The following is a 19261-nucleotide window of genomic DNA, read 5'->3' as shown; positions in this document are numbered from 1 at the left end:
GAGCCGGGGAGGGGCCGCGCCGGGAGGGGGCCGCCCCGGTACCTCCCCCGCCGCCCGCCAGCACCTTTTAGGGACAGGCTTCGACACCGGCACCGAAAGGGACGGGAGAACGAGAAACGGGGGGGGGGGGTACCGGGGGGAGGCACCGACAAGGCACCGGGAAGCCGGGGGGGGAACCTGGAGAGGGGCGCGCCGGTGGGGATGGGTGGGGGGCACCGGCAAGGGACGGCGCTGGGGACAGCGCAGGGCTCTGTGTTAGGGTTACCCTGGTGGCACTGAACTGGGGACACCCCCAGGGGACAGCGCTGGGGACACCCCCGGGGGACAGCGCTGGGGACACCCTAGGGGGACAGCAGCGGGGGTACCCTGTGGGCACTGCGCTGGGGACACCGCGGGGCTCTGGGGACACCCTGGGTGGCACACAGGGACGCCCACGCGCTGTAAAACCCCGCAGGCACAGTTTTCTGGGGCCGCAGGGACCTTCCTCGTGCTGTGAATGCGCTGGGGGCACCCGAGGACTGTGGTGATGCTGCTGGACCCCGGTGTCCCCTGGGCTGTTTGTGGCCCCCATCACCCCCGCAGGGCACCGCGCTCCCGGCACCGCAGCCCCCTGCTGCAGTCCCGTGCCCCCCGGAGCTGGTGGCACCCCTAAACTCACAGCGTTTTGCTCAGCCCTACGCAGGTCCCCGCTGAAATAACGCTCCTGTTTCCCAGCACCAGTCCCATCTCTTCCCTGTCCCCCTGCCACCCCCTCAGGGTGGCCGCGGTGAGATCCCCAGTGTCCCCCCCCTTGCACCAGGCAGGCTCTTCCCAGCACAGCCCTCCCAGGACACCCCTCGGTGCCGCCCCGGCGTCCTCCGCGCAAGGCCTGGCAGAAAAACACAGAGGGAAAATCCTTTGGGAGCGAAGGGAGCCGAGCACTGACCTCCCTCCCCATCCCGCTGCTGCGTCACGGCGGGGCAGGGGCCCCGCTTCCACGGGGGAGCCCCGGTGCTACCCCGATGCCACCACCACCACCTCGTGCCCAGGTGCCACCGACCCCAGTGTGCCGGCACCTACACGGTCCCCTAGGATGGCGTTTCGGGGGGACAGGGGGCGTGCGGGCTGCCCTGCTGCTTCTGCCCTAAATAAACCGTATTCCGCAGGCAAAAAAAATGCAAACCCTTCAGATCCCGGCTCCTCCAAAAATACCCCGTGCTTTAGCCCTGCTCGTAAATGCTTCTGGCACATTCCCAGCTGCAGGGTGGGCTCGGGGATGGGGCGGGGGGGGCTGGGATGGGGCAGGGTGAGGGGGACGTGTGGGATCCCCAAGCTCATCACCCCCAGGCTGCATCCAGCCCGGCACGGGGCTCCCCAAAATGGGGTGAGCGAAATCTGCCCTGGGTTTTTGGCAGAGGGGCGCAGAGAGCTGGAGGGAACAGCTTTCTGGGGGCGACCCTGAGAGTGCAACGCAAATTTTGGGGGTCATTGGGAGGGCGTGAGGGGCGTCTTCCAAGGACCAAGAGGCTGCCGGAGCCATGCAAAGTGGCGGAGCCGTGGTTGGAGGCTGGCGAGCGGTATTAGTGCTGACGAATTAGGCACATATTTGGAGAAGGAGAGCCAGGAACCGCCAGCACGCTGCTCTCGGGGGGGAGGATCCATCTCCCGTCGTTCCCAGATGAGGATGGATGGCCTTTGGGGGAAAATTCATCAGCTGGGGGCAAAGCTGGTGATGTGCACGGTGCGAGCAGCCAGGAAGGGGCTGAGGCTTCCCAAGCCCGGATGAATTTGGGACATGGGCACCTTGTGACTGAGGTGCCCCAGGTCCTAGCACCGCGCGGAAAATAACCCCCCATAACACAGCCGGGGAGATTTACAGGGCCAGGGCTCCGGCCAGGCTGAACCCTGCCCCGTGTCCCTCCCCTGGGGATTTACTGCTGCCATCTGCGTCCCCTCCCTCGCCCAGAGGACATCGCCGGGGGTCCCCGCTGCTGGCAGCCCCCTGCCCAGGGCCAGGAGGGGCAGGGGGTGGGCTGTGCCCTCTCGCCCCTCCTCAGAGGGCCCCGTGTCCGTCTGTACCTGGTCGGGAGCCTGGTGCCGGGTCAGGCCAGCGCAGATTGTCAGGGGACAGCTGGGAGGGCTGGGATTCCTGCGGGACGCACAAATCCCCCCTGGAGCCAGGCCACCGCCGCGGGAGAGCGGCCCCAAAGCAGGGGGGACGGCACCTCCGCACCCCGGGATCAGCTGGGATGTTGTGGGGGGGACCCCAGAACAGCTCCAAGCCCCCTGGCGTGGCCACCACCACCCCTGCAAGCTGAGATCTTGCAGATTCGTGACATAAAAAACCCATCCTCCTGGGTGTTTGCTGGTGCCAGGATTGTGTTTTGGGGACAGGGGGGACGCAGGGCGCAGGGGACGGGTCTCAGGGACAGAGGTGTCCCCGCTCCACCCCGCAGCATCCCTACCACCACTCGGGTCCCCCCAAAAATGAGTGATGGGGTGGGAGCAGGTGGGGCAGGGGCCGTGCTGGGGCAGCTGCCACCCACACAGGTCGGCCCCGGGGGGGATATTTTGGGGCCTGAGCTCAACGCCGGCAGCCGGGGGGGCTCCGGCTGCATTCCCAGCCCCACGGCACGCCGAGGGACACAGCCCCAAGTGGGGAGGCTCGGGGGGGGGGGGAGCCTAGCAGGGGGGTCCCCACCTGCACCCCCTCCTTGCTGCCCTGCCCGGGGATATTTTTGTCTGTCCGTCCGCAGGAATGGGGCCAGGAGCGCAGAGCCCCGGGGGCAGGTGCTGCGCTGGAGCCCGGCCGGCCCCCAAATCCCCCAGCAACAAAATCCCCCCCTGGCCCCCCGGCGGCACCTGCGAGGGCCGCACATGGCTGGCAGCGGGGGTCCGGGCGGCCGGGTGCCGCTGCTGGACGTGCCTCGAATATTTTCCGTGCTGGAGAAGCGCCTGCGCCGCGCTCCCCCCCCCCTCCCCAAACCCAGGAGGGCTGGCGGCCCCACGCAGCGGGGTCTGCGCCCCTGCCCACCACGTCCCGCCGTCCCAAATCCACCCAGCAGCCCCCAATTTTGAGATGCTGGCACCCCCTGGGGTTGCAACCCACCCTTTTCCTTGCGCCTTCCCCACGGACACGTGCACGGAGAAAGCAGGAAATCCATTTTTATTGATGAAGGCATCTTGTCAAAGAGCCATCCAAATCCCCATACATCAACCCCCGAGCTTCGGGGGAAAGCTGGATTCCTTTCATGTGTAACAGGCGATGCTTAAAGTATCAAAATAGTGAGAGAAGCCTCAGCAAGTGCAAGGGATAAGGGATAAGGGGGGGGGGGGGGTCCCGGAGCCACGGAGGGGTGAGGAGCTGGTCTCTGGGCCCCTGGGCAGGCGCTGGGCTGCGGGGGATTAGTGGGGACGACGTGAGCGAGGGGGATAAATGAACTCTGAAAAGCTGCAGGCTCGATACTAAAGAAATTTAAAAGTTATAAAAAATACTGAGAGTCTCAGAAAACAACGCAGGCACTTGGGAAGGAGGAGGAGGAGGAGGAAGGCAGAGCTGGCTGGGAGGGCGGGGAGGAAGGGCCCCAGGGAGAGGTGACGAGGATGGGGGAGAGCAGCTCTGGGGCAAAGCCATCTCGTGCCCGCCCCGAGCAGAGGCACTGCGGTGGTGCGAGGATGCTCTGGGGAGGCTCGGTGCCTCCCCGGGATGCTGAGGAGGAAGAGGGGCGGGTGGTTCAGCCAGCAGTAAGGCAACAGAGGTGAAAGGCGGCTCGGTGCAAGAGCGTTAGCAAGAGGAAGGTGCAGAGCTGCTCCTTGCAGCCCACGGCACAGGACAGGGCGAGACACCAGCCTCCCCCCCGTCCCGCCTGGAGGAAGGAGAAGAAGAAGAAAGGAGTGAGAGGGAGGGCGACAAAGGCACGAGAAGAAATAAAAAAAAAAAAAAAAAAATCCTGAAAGGGTTTAGAGGGCTGGACCCACCGCAGGAGGAAGCCCCCCGGCCCTTTTCAATGAGGCTTAGCAGCGGGGTCACCCCGGGCTGGTCCAGGACAGGCTCCCACTCCCGGCAGCCCCCCGAGGTGCGCGGGGAGGCGGGCTGGGCGGCGAAGCGGAGGTGCTGGTGCGGCGCCTGCTCGGGGCGGTGCTGCGCGGTGTCTGGGTTAGTCCCGGCGCGCCGGTGGTGGTGCAGGCAGGGCTGTGGGGTACCCGAGGGCAGCCCGGCGTTGCTCGAGGTGGGGGTGTCTTAAATAGGAGCCGGCGGCAGCAGTCTGTGCAGTGAGTGGCGGCAGGGCTCTGCCCGGGCGCAGAGCGGCGGGGCGCGCGGGGCTCAGTTCTGCTCCTCGTCCCGCAGCTCGGAGGGCAGGAACTTGTACTGCTGCTGCCGGATCATGGCCAGCTTCTTGCGCGCCTCCTCCAGCTCACGCTCCTTGCGCAGCATCTCCTCCTGGGCGGCGATGATCTGCCGGGGGAACGGGGCGAGATGGGTGCCTCGTGCGCCCCCGCGGCTCTCGCTCCGCGCCCTGCCACCATCCCCTCCCACAGCAGCCCACACCACGCTCCTTGGGAGGCACAGGAGAGCGCGTGGAGCTCCCCCTGCCCCACTGGAGCTCCCCCTGCCCCACCGCAGCAGCCCCGCTCCTCACCTGTGCGATCCCCCCCACCATCTTCTCCTTCACCACCACCGTCTCGTCGTGGTCCTGGAAGGCGGCCGCCTTCTGCGCTGCCTTCACCAGGTTGTCCGACGCTCTCTTCACCGCGTTCCCGGCCGCCTGGAGCAGGAGAAGAGGTGAGGGAACAGCATCCTAAGCCTGGGGCACAATTTCCAACTTGGTGGGGGCGCCCCAGTCCCGACCAGGCAGGGGAGGAGGCCGGGCGAGCCGGGAGCTGCCGGCAGAGCTCCCCGAGGATGGCTCGCTGCCACCAGCGCTGCTCATGACCATTTCAGGCACTGCTGCTCCCAGCTGGGTGCCCGTGGCGGTTCCCTCGCTCTGCTCCCATCTGAGCAACAGGGCAAGGATTTTGGGGCAGCCTGGCTGACCTCTCCCAGCTTTCACCCCGCCGGGATCCTCACGCTGACCCCCAGCGTGTGGGCATTAACCTCCATGCCGCGGCCACGGAGGGTTAATCTCCGGTGTCAAAACACGTCCCCAGACATTAATGCCAGGGATTGGGTGCACACATTTCAGGCATTCCCAAGCCAGACCATCAGCCCTGAATGCCCCCGGGGCTCAGCAACCCCCAGCCTGGTGGACAGGAGCCCAGGATTACGCACGCAGGCAGCCAAACGAGGCCCAAAACACACGGAGCCTGCGCCCCAGCAGAAGCACCCAGTGAGTGGACGGGGACTGCAGCCTGGGACTCACCTGGAGCCTCTTCATGGCCTCCGAGTCGTGGTCGGCCTTCACCTTGCAGGCCACCAGGAGCTGCGCCGTGGAGGCAGCCACCTGCTTGGCGGACGAGATGAGCTTCTCCTCGCTGGCGTGGCCCTGCACCGCCGCGTTGGCGGCCTCGCACAGGTTGTTGGTGGCCGCAGCCACCATGCGTGCCTGCAGCAGGAGAAGGGTGTCAGGGGGGGACGGGGAGCCTGCAGGAGAGGGTCCCCCCAGGAGGACAAGGATGGGGATGAGACACCGGCTTCCACGCCACGACCCAGCTGGTGGGAGAGGGAGCAAGCAGGGGGCTGCCTCCTGCACGGAGGAGAGCACGAGGGCAGCGCATCCCCTGCCCCACAGGCAACACGTGTCCCTGATACTCACGGCTGAAATCAGTCCCTGGGACCACTGCCCGTCATCCACCGCGTTGGCTGGGATGGCTCCCACCTGTGGGGCAGGAGAGGAGCACTGAGGGCTGCTGGAGAAGGCAGGGAGCCCAGCACAGCACCACGCAGTGCTTCAGCTCCGACTCTCGTGCTGCTCCTGCCCTTCCTCCCTCCCAGCCCTACCTTTCCTTGGGCCACCAACTCCCGCTGGGCGGCCGAGGCTGCCTTCACCAGGGCGCTGGTAGCTGCCGCGATGGATTTGGCAGCCTCCAGGATCTGCTCCTCGAAGTCCAGGCTCTCATCTGCTTGCTGCGGACAAGAAGAGGAGCGTGAGCCCGAGGTGGGACTGCCAGGAAGGTGGCAGGGGGCTCGTGGGGGGCTCAGCACCCCGTCCTACCTTGGGCTTGGCCCTCGGCTTCAGCTGCTCCAGCTTCTTGGCCGCAGCCTCGATGGCAGCCGCTGCCCCCAGCAGCTCGTTCTCAGCGATGACTGTGGGGTCTTCTGGGTCAACCCACTCCGTCCCTAGAGGGGACAGGAACCCAGACAGGTTAAAGCCACGCACGGCCTCATTTCTGACCCAACCTACCTCCTCCCACCAGCATGAAGGCCCCAGGCTCTAATCCAGCCCTAGGTGCTGTCCCGGAGGAGGACGGAGCCGTGGCGCTCACCTTTCATGGCCTCGGCTGCCTGGATGAGCTCGGTGACAGAGCTGGCCACACGCTTGGAGTACCCGGCCAGCTGCTGCTTCAGCTCGTGGGTCGGCTTCTGCAGGATCTGGGGGAAAGGAGCAGAGCTGAGCACGCGAGGGAGACCACGAAGCAGGGGCAGGACCCTACCTGGCAGCCCCTTCTGACCACGTTTTGCCCCTCGCCCCCAGAATCTGGCTGCCTGAGAAGGTGCCACCACCAAAACCCAGCCACTCTCGTTTCAGGGGACCCCGAGGGTCCATTGGAGGCGATCCCCCAAGAGAAGGGGAGCAGAGCCCCCCAGCCCCCTGAGTACATATTGGTCACCAATTGCCATCCTGTCTCAAGCCAGCTCATCTTTTCCTTTTCCTTGGCCCTATTCAGTCCACGCCTTCTGGGACACCTCGCAGCACCGAGGTCCTCATTTAAGTCAGGGTCCTTCCAGTGCTCGGTGGCTTCCCCCCACGGTTCCCTTTTTCCCCCCCAGGATCCCCTTTCCCCCCCCAAGGACCTCCTCCTCCCCACTCAAAGCACTTCAAGCCCCAGAACCCTCTCCCCGCTCCTCCATCCCCCTTTCTGAGACTCATCTGCAAACACAACAGGACCCCGGAGCCAGGTCCCAGCCCCTGTGGGGCCACACGTCCCCTTCCCAGAGGGCCCCCCCGGCATGCACACACCACGGCACGCCCGAGGCCACACGTCAGCTCGAGCAGGGTGAGTAGAGGCACAGACGGCGGGGTCCTGCCCCAAAACCACACGGCAGCAGCCGTGCCACCCCAGCACCAGGCTGGGCACGCCACCAGCAAGGCTCATGCTGAGGTTAGGCACCGGCAGGCACACCGAGTGTCGCCGTACTCACCGGCTGACGGGGAGCACCGAGGGGAGAGAGAAGAAGGCAGTGAATGCCCTGGCAGGCAACGGGGACACGCGCGGGGTGGGGTGGAGGTGAGGAGGAGAGGGGGGAGGAAGGTGAGGAGGTCCCAGGCCCTGCTGCCATCACCACTGCCAACTTCAGCCCTGCCTGATGCCTGGTGGACGGGCTCCTGAGGCTCGCTTGGCACCTCGCTGCTCCCCACCCTGAGCTCTCTGCCTACACTTTTCAGCCTGCAATCCCCTGCTTTCGGTGATGGAGACCTATTGTTACCAAATACCACGTCCCCACGGAGGTTCGCATTCCTTCCCCTCCCCAGTGAAATATGCTGCTGGCTGGCTCTTTCCCCGGGAGCCGCGTTTCCCATCCCCAGCCAAATAACTCTCCTGCACTCTGACCGCTCCTGCTCGCACACCGCGGGGTTGGTTCCCAAAAGGACTGATCCAGCACACACACTGCAAGCCTCCACTGCTGCTGGGGGCAAGGCAGTGCCCTGTCCACAACCTTCCCAAACACATCCCTCCGTTTGGGGCAGGGCTCACAAAGAGCTGCTGACTGCCCCCACCAGCACCTCCACGTTGCCCTCCTGAGCACGCCTGGGCGAAAAGCCGTGTTATTAACTCTGTCATCTGCCCCGACAAGATTTTTAAAGTTGCTAAGCGGTTCTCTTTCTGGAGGCCAGAAGCTTGCTAAGATGCACCTCCGGTGAATAGTTCACGGGATGGGCTGCACGTATGATCCTCAGGAGACATCGCACGGCGGCTGGAAGGCGACACCCAAAATGCAGGGGAACAGCACGCTTCTGCAAGCAGTCTGACCTTGGGCACTGCCACAGTATGTCATTAGCCCAATCATCTGTTAACAACAGGTCAGCCAGAGAATTTCACCTAGCACTTCAGTCTTGGCTGCGATGACTTAACGAGTGGCTGAAGCATCTTCCAGAAAGACATTTGATCTAGATGCAGAGCACGGAAAACTCACTGCCCCCCTTGGAACCGCATCCTGATGTCCTTCAGATAAAACCATCCTTTGGTTTCCCCCATGTCTGGCTTCAGTGTCTAGCCCTCGGGTCCTGCCTGCCTCCCTCTTTGTTCTCAGTCCCTTTTTAACCACCCTAGTGAAACCATGCTGCTAACAGACCCCACGCTCGCTCTTTTTCCTTGCTCCAGGTCCAGGCTATCGTCAGCTCTGCAGGCACGCGCTCTGTGCATCCATCCCTGCAGCAAGATCAGCTCTCACCATCTTGCCAAGAATGCAAACCGCTGGAAGCACCTCACTGAACCCTTTCTTCCCATCTCCTGCTTAATCCAGCCTTAATTTGCTGCATTCAAGCCACACCGATCTTGCAGGGCAGCTAATTAAAGCGGCCAGCTGAAGGGCTCGGGAGGACTGAGCTGGAGGAGGGCTGGATCAGGAGGGTGCAGCTGGCCTCTGCAGTCAACACCTCTGCCACCGCAGGCACTGCCTGTCTCGCACACCCTTGACCGAGCTTAACGAGCTCTGTTTTCACACTGGCTAAGTTTCTCACTCCCACCACTCATAATGGAAGCTGCTTCAGGATTCTGTTCCTGTGTTGTCGAATTTCCAGCCTCCATCTGTTTATGGCCGGTTAATCTCCATCTGTTGTTAGCCAAATACTTTTCTTTAGAGCTTGCTGATCACTCCGACATCTGCTTCCGTAAGTAATTGCAGGCGGCCCTCCCATCCCTCCTCACCTTGCCTGCCTAAGCAATCAGGGAGCACGGGAGGTGCTCCTTTCCTCTGCAGGACCTTCACGGGGATTGAGGTGGGCCACACAGTGGGTACAGGGGCGAGGAACGGGAGAGGGACCTGTCACCAGCTTTTTCAGGTTGATTTTGCCATCGACTGTCTAGCTCAGCTCAAAGCAACCTTAGCCCGGAGCACTGCAGCAATGAAGAGCTGTGCAGTCTCAAGGCAGCCAGCAGGTCTCTCCTTCAAGGCAGGACCTGAAGGACAGGCCTGTGTGCCAGCGGTGACCGCATGCCACCTCCTCCCCTGCCCTCAGCCCCGTGCAGGGCTCACCTCGGGCACTCAGGGGGAGTGCACTAAAAAGTCCTCAGAGGGAAGATCTACAGAGCCCAAAGGAAGACGGGGATCTGGGGAGCACCCCGTTGTTCAAGGGAAGCCTCAGCAAACCACAGGAAAGGGGTCTGGGGACACTCACCACCAGCACGTGCTCCAGCAGCTCCAGGTATCCATCGGCACACTCCCTGCCGAAGCGCAGCGCCCGCTGCCGCACGTCGGCGCTCACCTCGGGGTGGTAGGCGGCCTCCTGGAACCCAGGGACAGAAATTCGTATCAGGAAACCTCCCCTGCCACTCTGGGGCTCAAACAGGGCACCCCCAGCCCCGTGCCAGCCCCACAGCCCCTGCCCATCCCCGCGGCACCTTGCAGGCGCGCAGCATGTCCGCGATGGCGCGGCGGCTCAGGTTGGCCGTGGCGATGACGTCCTCCTGCCGACACGAGTTGCCGGCGGCCACAGCTTTGGCCGTGGCCATGGTGATGCCTTTCGTCATTCGGATGAAGTCCTCCGGGGTGGAGACCTGGGCAGGAGGCACCGGGGAGGAGAAGACCTGAGAAGAGAGAGGCACAGGGGTGAGGTTTTGGGGTGGCAGGAGGGCAGGGGGGGGCGCCCCAAGGCGCTGCGCTCACCGCCAGCTCCTGGCGGATGTGCTCTATCGTGGCCTCCAGTGCCCGCGTCCCCTTGGTGGCCTCGTCCTCCACAGCCTTCACTGTCTTCAGCAAGGAAGTGACATTGGTCACCATCACCTGTGGGAGGGAGAACAGAACTGGGAAAAAGCCCCCCAGAAAGCTCCGGGATGCTGCCGGCGCCTGTCCCTCCCTTGCGGTTTGGTCTGGATCTGCCCCTTCTCCATATTCCACTCACACCTCCTCATTTTGATCTCTGTGCCCCCTTGCCCTGACTGCCTCCCAGTTGTCCTCCCGTCCCCAGACAGGCACAGAAGCCCCTTCCTCCTCTTCTTCCAGCCCTCCTGCCCCATCCCCTTCTCCCCGTTGTGCCCCAGTGCAGACCTTGGCGGAGTTCTTCAGCTGGTAGACAGCGGGGTCATCCCCAGCTTTGCCAGCAGCTGCTTTGGTGGCACCGATCAGATCCCCAAGTGCCTTGGCAACGTCCTTCACAGCATTGATCAGAACCACCTGGGGAGAGCAAGACCAGGGTCACGGCTTTGCTGTGGACACACCCAGGCTGTGGGTGGGGTGGCCCAGCAGCAGAAAATTCGGGCACCCCAGAACATGCCATCTACACGGCGTTCAAATCAGCCAGCTCTGCTAGCACCAGGCAAAAAGCTCGACCACACACCCCACCCTACCTGAGTCTCTGGGTCTTCAGAGCCCAGGCTGGCAGCACCCAGCTTCACCACCTCCGCCAGGCGGGTGATGGTGGTCACGGAGGACTGGGCAGCCTGCGCCAGCTTCTCCTGGCTGGCCGTGGCGTTCTGCACCAGCACCTTGGTGTCCTCCACCAGCGCCTTGGCTGTCTTCAAGATGCCCTCCCTGGGGAGAAGAAGGGAGTCAGAGAGGGGTGTTTAAGGAAAAACAGAGAAGCCTCTGCATGCACACGTGCTCCTTGCTCCCTGCCTTCCATCTGTATGAGCTGGAGGGGAAAAACTGCCAGCACAACCCGAACTCGCAGGTCTCCTTGGGGCTGGTCCACAGCTTACAGAGGTGTGAGATGGCAGGGCAGAGCCTGGCCCCTGCCCCCAGCTGAGCAGGGGCTGGCCAAGGTATTGTACCCCCCACCCTGGTACCTGTGGTCAGCGAAGGTCTCCGAGTTCTCCCGGTTGAGGGTCCCTGCCGTGGCAAACATGATGGTGGTGTCGAGGTCAGCGATGATGCCAGCGACGGCGCTGGCAGCGGTGATGCAGGCTTGAGTCCCGCGGTTCCCAGCCTGCAGGGCTGCCAGCACGTGGGACACCTGCGTGGTACGAGCAGGGTGACTGAGAGAGGCAGAGCAGGCTCAGGACATCCCCACCACACACCTCTGACACCTCCCCAGGACGGACACCCTTCAATCCAAGGAGGATCCTTCATCCCCTTCTTAGCTCCCATTTATTTTTATCTCCTACCTATCGTGCTTGCGGGTACAGGAGACACTGCACTCTGCTGCTTTCCAAACAAACAGGGCTAGCACCTTATCAGAACATTACAGCTCCTTCCTTCTGTAAGTACTAGGCTCAATTTCTGTGCTTTGGCAAGAGCTCATAAGACAGTAAGTTCCCTGACGGAAAGTAAAAGCTTGGAAAGGAAGAACCAGGAGGAGGCCCCGGGCATGCAGACATGTGCCAGGTGGTACGAAGCAGTGTTTGCTTTGCCTTTGTAATCTTGCTTGCAAGCATTGCCATTCTACCCTTATCAGTTGTATTTTTTAAACCTTTTTTTTTGTCTGTTACTAATCAGTGTGCTTTTTCAGACTGGCTGATGGGCAGGATGCTTTCCACCACGCTAGCAAAAGGCGCAGGGGATACTGATCACCTAGCATGAGCCGCAGGCTTACTGGAGGCACAGCAAATGCTACACACACCTCTGCAAAGGCTGATTTAGAGAGCCCTGGGCTGCCAGCAGGGTGTGGATCTGTCTTCCTTGGCAGGCTGTTACCAGCACGTCAGCAGGCAGCACCTGGCTGCCACAATTGCCCATCACAGTGCAAGTTGTTATGGTGCCAGGAGGGGAACCCATCCTCTGCCCCACCAGCTGAATTGTGCCAGGGCCAGAGAGCAGACAGAGCCCAGCAGGGTGACAAGAAAACCCCTGGTGGAGGCTCAAAGGGCACGTGGCTCAATCCAGAGTTGTTCTCACATCCTTCCTCCCCTCCTGGTACCTGCCCCAGGACCCTCGGGGCTGCTCACCTTCTCGGAGACCTTGCGCGCGCTCTCGATCAGCTCCTTCTTGGTGTAGGCATCGCTGGGGCTGCACTGCAGGGCTCCAGCCTTGGTCACCAGGGCAGCACAGCCATGACCCAGCTCCTGCACCCGGCGCTTGATGTGGGAGCCGATCTGGAGGAAAATACAGGCGTGAGACAGCCCGAAGGGACACCCTGCCTGGGTTCCCCCTCACGATGCTCTCACCTCCTCATTCTCGGCGGTGAGCGCGGCCGGCTTGGCCTCCTGCGCCAGCTGCCCGTATTCGTTGGTCAGCTGGTTGGCCAGTATGCCCAGTTCGTCTGGGTTGGTGGTGGACTTGGTGACCTGCAGGTGGGAGAAGAGCAGGGCTCAGACGGGCTTTACGGTGGGACAGGGGAGCAAGGAGGGCAGCTGCCCTGCTGGGCGAGGCGGCAGCACCACTGCTTCTGCACCCACCATCTCCTGCACGGTCACTGCGATAGCCTTGGCCGTCTTCACCATTGTGGTCTGGTAGTCCACAAAGGTCCCCTCTGGTTCACCCATTGGCCCCTCGTCAAGCTGAAAGAGAACATCAGGAGAGTTTGGCCCTGCCCAGCACCCCTCCTTGGCTACAGCACAGCAGGAGACTCACGCTGCCCTGCCTGGGGTTTTGCCCACTATGGCCCTGAGTACGCCCTCCCCAGCCTGTACCCCAGAATTTCGATATGGGAAGATCTGAACATCTCCTGCATCTCTCCCTGCCTCTGACTCTGCCTCCTCCTTTCCCCCAGCCCTCTCTGCGTTCCCCTCACCTGGTTGATGGCCTGGGTGATGGAGTCCACCATGCCCCCGACGACACCCGCGGCGCTGGCTGCCTCGTTCAGGGTGGTGGTCAGGTCCTCCACAGCCTCCTTCATCATCTGCACGGCCTCCTCCAGAGCCTCCTGCGTGTGGGCAGCTTGCTGCAAGGAGGAGATGGAGTGAGAGAAGGAAGAGACAACAGGGACACCAGCTCTGGGTTTTGGTGCCCAGCAACACGTGTAGGACACGTGGCACGTGTCCGAGGCTCACCACGTGCACCTCCTGCTCACCTTGGGGTTCCCACCGGCCTCCTTGGCGGTGTACAACATCTGCAGGGCGGACTCGGCCAGCGTTTTGGTCTGGTCCAGAAGGTTCATCTGCTGCTGGTGGTTGGGTGTCTTGGAGGCAGCGCCGATAGCTGCCAAGATGAGCGGCTCAAAGTACTGAGCCATCTGGGACACCTAGGGAAGAGCAGCGTCAGTGCCAGCAGCTCCTGGAGGCTGGTCACAACCCCTCCTCCTGATGTGGGGTGCTCCACACGCCTGCTGCCTGAACGCCCCCTCCCCACCCATCCCCTCCCGTTACCTTGTGTCCCAGCTGCGAGGCCTCAGCCCGCGCGGCGCTGGCCACGGGCTCGATCAGGTGGTTGATCTCCTGCACGGCCGTGATCATCTGGTTGTGCAAAGCCTGTTGTGAAAAAGAGCGCACGGCATGAGGCCGCGGCAAGGCTGGCCTCGCTGAGCTCTGCTGGGGCAGAGTTAGCCTGCCCCCGTTAAGCAGGGCTCCGAGGTGATGTTTGATCACTGAACAACAAGCTCTGGCTCCAAGGGCTGGCAGACAGGGTGCTGCACAGCCCTGCTCTGCCCAACCAAGAGAGACACACAGCAGGGACACAAAGCCTGGAAGAAGGCTGCTCTACCCAGCACCCGGCTGGGTGGATGCTGAAGACACAAGAAGGGCTCCCAAAGCCCTGTGTGGAAGCAGAGGAGGCCAGCAGGGGCTCCAGAAAAGGACTTTGCCCCCTGCTCACCTCCTGGGAGATGCCTTCTCGAGGGGCCAGCTGCTGGCTGATGGCCGCCAGGGAGGCCTGGTCTACCTCCCGCATGCACCTGTTGAGGACGTCGATGGCCTCGTCGCACTCCCGCTGCCCTGGAGCTTTGTCCCTGCGTGACAGAGAGACCAGATGAGCCAAAACATCCTCGTGGAGTGAGCCCAGCCAGGGGAAACCATCAGCAGGGGCTCCGGCCAAGCACGCCAGGCAGGCTGAGAGGGCCGCAGACCCATCTCGGCCCTCACCTCATGTTGGTGATCAGCTTCTTGATGGAGTCCGAGACGGTGCGAGAGTGTCCGGCCAGCACCGACCACTGCGGCGGGTCCTTGGGGTTGACGGCCAGCGAGCGTGCGGTCTGGATGAGGCCGGCAGAGCTCTCCAGCATGGTCTTGGCGGACGAGACGATGGGCTCCATGGCTCTGCGTCCCTGTGCAGGGAGACGAAGGCCCAGTGACACAGACGGATGGGCACAACACCCCTTCTCCTCACCCAGGAGCAGCCCCTCAGTGCCCAACGCTCAATGCTGCCTCCTCATCGCACCCTCCAGACACCATTCCAGCTCTGGGTCCCATTTCAAGCTCCCCACCCTGCCGCAGCGCCCACCACAGCCAGGCCACCCCTCCCTGCCCCGGCAGCACCCCACCTCGGGGCTGATCTGTGCAGGAACGGTGGCAAACTCGGGGTTGGAGGCGAAGGCTGTCAGGTTGTCCACAGCCTCTATCAGAGGAGCCGTGGCCGCGCGGCACCGCTCCCGGTTCTCCTCGTTGAAGGCTCCGTCCAGGGCCTGGCGTGGAGGAGAGAGCGAGCAGTTAGCTACCCATCCCTCAGCACGCCCCACGTCCCAGCTCTGCGGGGCTGCCCATTGCCACCCCAACACACCTTGATGGTCTTCACCAGGTTGGCCGTGCTGTTGGCCACCTCCTTGGCCGACTGCACGAACTGCCGCTTGGCCACGGGGTTGGCGGTGCGGGAGGAGGCCAGGCGGCACGTGTTGCACAGGGCCGAGGTGTGCTTGGCCACGATGGTGGCTGCTGACAGCACCTGGGGGGGAGAGCAGAGTGAGGCAGGACCCGCAGCACCTCCCTGCTCTCCAGCACCCCCTTTTAGGCAGGAAAACGCCCGTGGTGGTGCCCCAGCTCACACCAACCTGTGACTGCGTGCAGGCAGGGTCCACCAGGTTCTGGCAGGCCATCTGGATGGCTTGGTTAGCTCTGGCAAACTGAGTGGGGTCTACCAGGCCCTGCTGACCCGCCTGGCTGTTGGGATCTGAAACTCCCACCAGGTAGGCAGCCTGAAGATAAAAGAGAGGCAGTGAGGGCTTGCACCGGGGCAGGAGAAGACTCCCAGCACCGGGTGAGATGGATGGGGCTGGGACCAAATGCATCTCACCTGGGCTGCTGCCTCGGTGAGCCCGCAGAGAGCTTTGGAGGCGGCGCTGATGGACTCCCCGAACTCGGGCAGCTTGCTGTTCTTGGCGTTCTGGGAGATGCCGGCCATGGACTCGCCCAGCACCTGCGGGACACACGGCCACCAGCTGGAGACCACCGCTGGCTGCCATAGCCTCAGAGCTCACTGCTCTGCCAGCCCGGCGTCTGTAACCCGCAGGAAGACACCCACCTTGGAGTTCTCCATGACGCTGTCCAGGCAGTTGAAGTAGGACATGTCATTGACAGTCTGCGTGGGGTTCTCCAACAGCTCCTTCACCGTCTAGAGAGACACACGGGTGGCACGTCACGGGGAAGGGTCCGAGCTCTCCACATCACTGTGCACTCGCAGCTCCTTTTTTGCTCTCTCCTGCCTCGTGTGGCACAGAGGAGCTGCTCCTCTCCCCGCCCCAGACATCCCAGCACCCAGCCAAGCAGAATTCTCCAGTTCTCACCTCCAGCTCCCTCAGGGCATTGTCGCACTCCTTCTGTCCTGGCGCCTGCTGGGTGCACATGGTGATCAGCTGGTTAATGCTGTCGGTCACAGCCCTGCCGGGAGAGACAACGCCTGGATCAGTGCCACCGTCACCGCCCAGAGCCACCACTACTGCAAACATCCTTAACCTGGCTGTGGGGCATGTCCTGGTGCAGGAAACGGGCAGAGGTTCGGGCTGGAGGACACTCCTACCAGCCCGAGGGCTTGTCTCTTTAGGCAGCCAGGCCAGGGTGACATTAGATAAATGTTCTCAGGACAGCCCCAGAGCAAGCTGAGCCCCATGGAGGCAAACACCAGGACTCCTGAAGCTGCTGGCCCAACACACACTTTGGCACTTGCCCACCTCCCTCCACGCAGCCCGAGCAGTTCCTCCTACCGTGCAGCCGCTGCCAGCTGATTCTTGAGGTTGGGGGACGCAGGGTCGGCGGAAAGCGCCTTTGCTGCCAGCAGCAGCTTGCTGGAGGACATGGAGATGCTCTTCAGGTTTGACACCACCTGCGCCTGGTCTTCCTTGTTCTGCAGGGAGCCAAAAAGTCACCAACAGCAGGTTCCCGAGCTCCGTGCCCACCCCCTGAGTTTCTCTGGTGGTTTCTGTGCTGCGCCAGCTCCCCTCACCCAACTCACCCGCTGGCCACCAGCAGCAAGCGTTTGGTGACTACGCTCGCTGCACGCAAGCCACTTCCTCCCCTGCTCTTGCTATTTATCCCACCTCCAGGCTCCATCTCAAGGGTGTTAGCCACAGCTGCTCACAGCAGTCCCCAAACCACTGCTTGTGGCTGCATGCCTCCCCCAGCGCTCAGCAGCCTCCCACCATAGCCAGGACTGCCAAACGGGTGTTTGCTCTCACCGGGGACAGGCTGGCCATCTCCACGCCCGCCTGCAGGAACTCGTTGAAGTCCTGTCCGAATTTGCCCGAGGACTTGGCCAGGTCCTGGGGGGTGCCCCGCGATGCCTGCACCAGCTCGTTGGCAGACTGGTTGAGTCCCGCTGCCGCCCGGTTCAGCTGGCTCTGCGCCTCCTGGAAGGTCTTGTTGCTGGGAGGGAACTGGAGGCAGGGAGAGGGTCAGGAGCAGCACGGGGAGCCCAGCACCCTCACACACCTGGGGACGTGCCGGAGAGCATCCAGCACGGCCGGTGAGCACCGCAACACCTCCCCGTCCCCCTCAGCCCCGTGCTGAGCTCACCGAATCCGACAGCAGCCTCTTGCTGGCCTCTCCCACCATGCGGATGGCAGCGTCCACATCCCGCTGCCCAGGCAGGCAGTTCACGCAGCGGTTCAGCGCCTGCGACACCGCCTTGGCCACCTGCAGAGGACGAGAGCGGTGGCTGTGCCTCGGCCACCCCCATCACCCTGCCTCCACCCCGCTGCCTCCCCCGGGGACCCAATCCCACCTGCACCAGGCGCTGCTGGCTGTCGGGGTCTCCGGGCTTGGCCACCGCCTTCCTGGCCTCCTCGATGAGGTTGTTGGCCTTATCCATCACATCGCTGGCGCACTCCAGCATGGCACCCTGCGCCTGCGGGTCCGACGTGTTGGCCGCCACGCCGCGGGCAGCCTGGCTGAGCGAGCGCAGCGCCTGGGCCACCTCCCGGGCAGCGATGCCTGTCATGGGGGAGAGAGATCAGTCAGAGAGAGCACAGCCCCTCCACGGGGCACGGCTGGGGCATGAGGGCTGGTACCTGTGTAGTTCTCGTTGCCCTGGGCCACCTCGCCCAGCAGGTGGGCGATGGCGGAGGTGACGGCCTTGGTGCTGTTCCCCAGGTCCTGGGCGCACTTCTCCATCTGCAGGGCGAGCAGGGGTTACACCCCACCCAGACAGCCCCCAAACCCCGTGCACAGCACCCCGTGTGCCCCCTCACCGTCTCTCCGGGCAGAGGTTTGAGCTTGCCATCCCTGGCAGCCGCCTTGGCCTCCTGCAGGTCCCTCTCCAGGCTCTGCACCAAGCCCAGCGCCGAGTCGATCTCCAGGGGCCCGCAGGCCTCCTGTGCCTGTGGTGGGGAGAAGGAAGAGCGTTTTTGTAGGAGCTTGGCCACAACAAGAGCTGTCCCAGCCTCCTTCACCAGCCTCTCACCTTCTGTGCAGCCGTGCGGAGCTCGGCCAGGGCTGCAGCCAGGTTTTTGGCACACTGGCTGAGCTGCATGGCGGATGCCTGGTCGGTGATGGTGGGCACGGTGGCCTTGGCCGCGGCTACCATCTTCCCACCGGGCTGCCAAGAGAAGGAAGAGTGAGACGGGGTGGCACGCAGCTGGCTGTCCCCTCACTGCCCGCGGCCAGCAGCAGGTTTGGGGGTACCTGCAGGAAGTTCTGGCTGGCGGCGATGAGAGCCAGCTGGGCGCTGGGGCTGTCCGGCTGAGACTGGCTTCCCCGCACGCCCTGCACCAGCATGGGGATCTGGTCGGCCACCACCTGCGAGGAGAGAAGATAAAAGTCACCGCAGGGGACACGGAGCGTGCAGGTCCCTCCGGTGGCTCCAGCCAAACCTGCCCTCCCTGCCCCCTGCGGCTTGGCCACCCGCAGGTCTGACCGATGGTGGCTGTGGAGAGGGGCTCTGTCAGGGAGTGTAGCAATAGGACAAGGGGGAATGGCTTTAAAACAAAAGAGGGTAAATTTAGTTTAGATATAAGGAAGGAGTTCTTCACTCAGAGGTGGTGAGGCCCTGACCCAGGCTGCCCAGAGGAGCTGTGGGTGCCCCATCCCTGGCAGTGCTCAAGGCCAGGCTGCATGGGGCTGGGGGCAGCCTGGGCTGGGGGGAAGTGTCCCTGCCCATGGCAGGGGGTTGGAGTTAAATGATCCTAAAGGTCCTTCCCAACCCAAACCATTCTATGAGCTCGTGATCATTGATCAGAATCAGATGTGATCAGAGTCAGACATGATCAGAGTCAGACATGAACCTAGCCCCTCAAGAGCCTCCTTGCAGGCATCCCCCAAGAACCCAGTGCTCTACAACAACACCCAGAGCCATCCCCGACCCCTTTACAGATGCCAAACCCCGCTAACATTTTGCTGAAGATGCTGCGTGACACCAAGTCAAGTTCAAAAAACCTTTTAAACCCCCTCACGCTGTATTTGCCGGAATCACTGTTCTCACAATAAGGCTGCTCGGCACAAACACAATAAAAGCTGGGCACGTAACTACAATTCTCTCCCAGCATCTTTTCCCACCAGCTTGGTCCATTTTCCCCCGTGCCCCTCACCTTGCAGCTCTGCACCAGCTGCTGCTGGGCGGCAGGGTTCTTGTTGGAGGCGGCGGCGTGCTGCGCGGCGGCGATGGTCTGGGTGGCGGAGGCGGCCGCTTGCTTGGCTGCGTGCTGCAGGGGGAAATCCGGGGTCAGCCGTG

The 19261-nt window shown here is 63.1% G+C and overlaps 1 protein-coding gene across 1 annotated transcript in view; it reads right to left on the bottom strand.

Moving 5' to 3' along the window:
• Positions 1 to 3128: 3128 nt before the first annotated feature.
• TLN1 (talin 1) overlaps positions 3129 to 19261 on the bottom strand; it is a 30493-nt gene continuing 14360 nt past the window's right edge. The window contains exons 22-57 of the mRNA XM_084305302.1: positions 19119 to 19232; positions 18217 to 18330; positions 17996 to 18130; positions 17784 to 17912; positions 17604 to 17706; positions 17318 to 17526; positions 17110 to 17229; positions 16773 to 16970; positions 16302 to 16441; positions 15885 to 15978; positions 15623 to 15712; positions 15395 to 15517; positions 15153 to 15296; positions 14885 to 15046; positions 14649 to 14789; positions 14251 to 14432; positions 13985 to 14117; positions 13540 to 13641; positions 13245 to 13415; positions 12966 to 13115; positions 12631 to 12732; positions 12400 to 12519; positions 12181 to 12327; positions 11083 to 11249; positions 10645 to 10828; positions 10346 to 10471; positions 9965 to 10081; positions 9700 to 9885; positions 9477 to 9584; positions 6403 to 6508; positions 6132 to 6256; positions 5918 to 6043; positions 5733 to 5795; positions 5340 to 5522; positions 4620 to 4745; positions 3129 to 4435 (exon numbers count right to left, since the gene is read on the bottom strand). Of these exons, the coding sequence (XP_084161428.1) occupies positions 4304 to 4435; positions 4620 to 4745; positions 5340 to 5522; positions 5733 to 5795; positions 5918 to 6043; positions 6132 to 6256; positions 6403 to 6508; positions 9477 to 9584; positions 9700 to 9885; positions 9965 to 10081; positions 10346 to 10471; positions 10645 to 10828; positions 11083 to 11249; positions 12181 to 12327; positions 12400 to 12519; positions 12631 to 12732; positions 12966 to 13115; positions 13245 to 13415; positions 13540 to 13641; positions 13985 to 14117; positions 14251 to 14432; positions 14649 to 14789; positions 14885 to 15046; positions 15153 to 15296; positions 15395 to 15517; positions 15623 to 15712; positions 15885 to 15978; positions 16302 to 16441; positions 16773 to 16970; positions 17110 to 17229; positions 17318 to 17526; positions 17604 to 17706; positions 17784 to 17912; positions 17996 to 18130; positions 18217 to 18330; positions 19119 to 19232 (4872 nt within the window). The 3' untranslated portion in view covers positions 3129 to 4303. The remainder of the gene's footprint in view (positions 4436 to 4619; positions 4746 to 5339; positions 5523 to 5732; positions 5796 to 5917; positions 6044 to 6131; positions 6257 to 6402; positions 6509 to 9476; positions 9585 to 9699; positions 9886 to 9964; positions 10082 to 10345; positions 10472 to 10644; positions 10829 to 11082; positions 11250 to 12180; positions 12328 to 12399; positions 12520 to 12630; positions 12733 to 12965; positions 13116 to 13244; positions 13416 to 13539; positions 13642 to 13984; positions 14118 to 14250; positions 14433 to 14648; positions 14790 to 14884; positions 15047 to 15152; positions 15297 to 15394; positions 15518 to 15622; positions 15713 to 15884; positions 15979 to 16301; positions 16442 to 16772; positions 16971 to 17109; positions 17230 to 17317; positions 17527 to 17603; positions 17707 to 17783; positions 17913 to 17995; positions 18131 to 18216; positions 18331 to 19118; positions 19233 to 19261) is intronic.

The sequence above is a fragment of the Netta rufina genome (assembly GCF_964035555.1).
Source record: "Netta rufina genome assembly, chromosome: Z".
Classification (NCBI taxonomy): Eukaryota; Metazoa; Chordata; class Aves; order Anseriformes; family Anatidae; genus Netta; species Netta rufina.
This window is presented reverse-complemented; position numbering and strand designations above follow the sequence as displayed.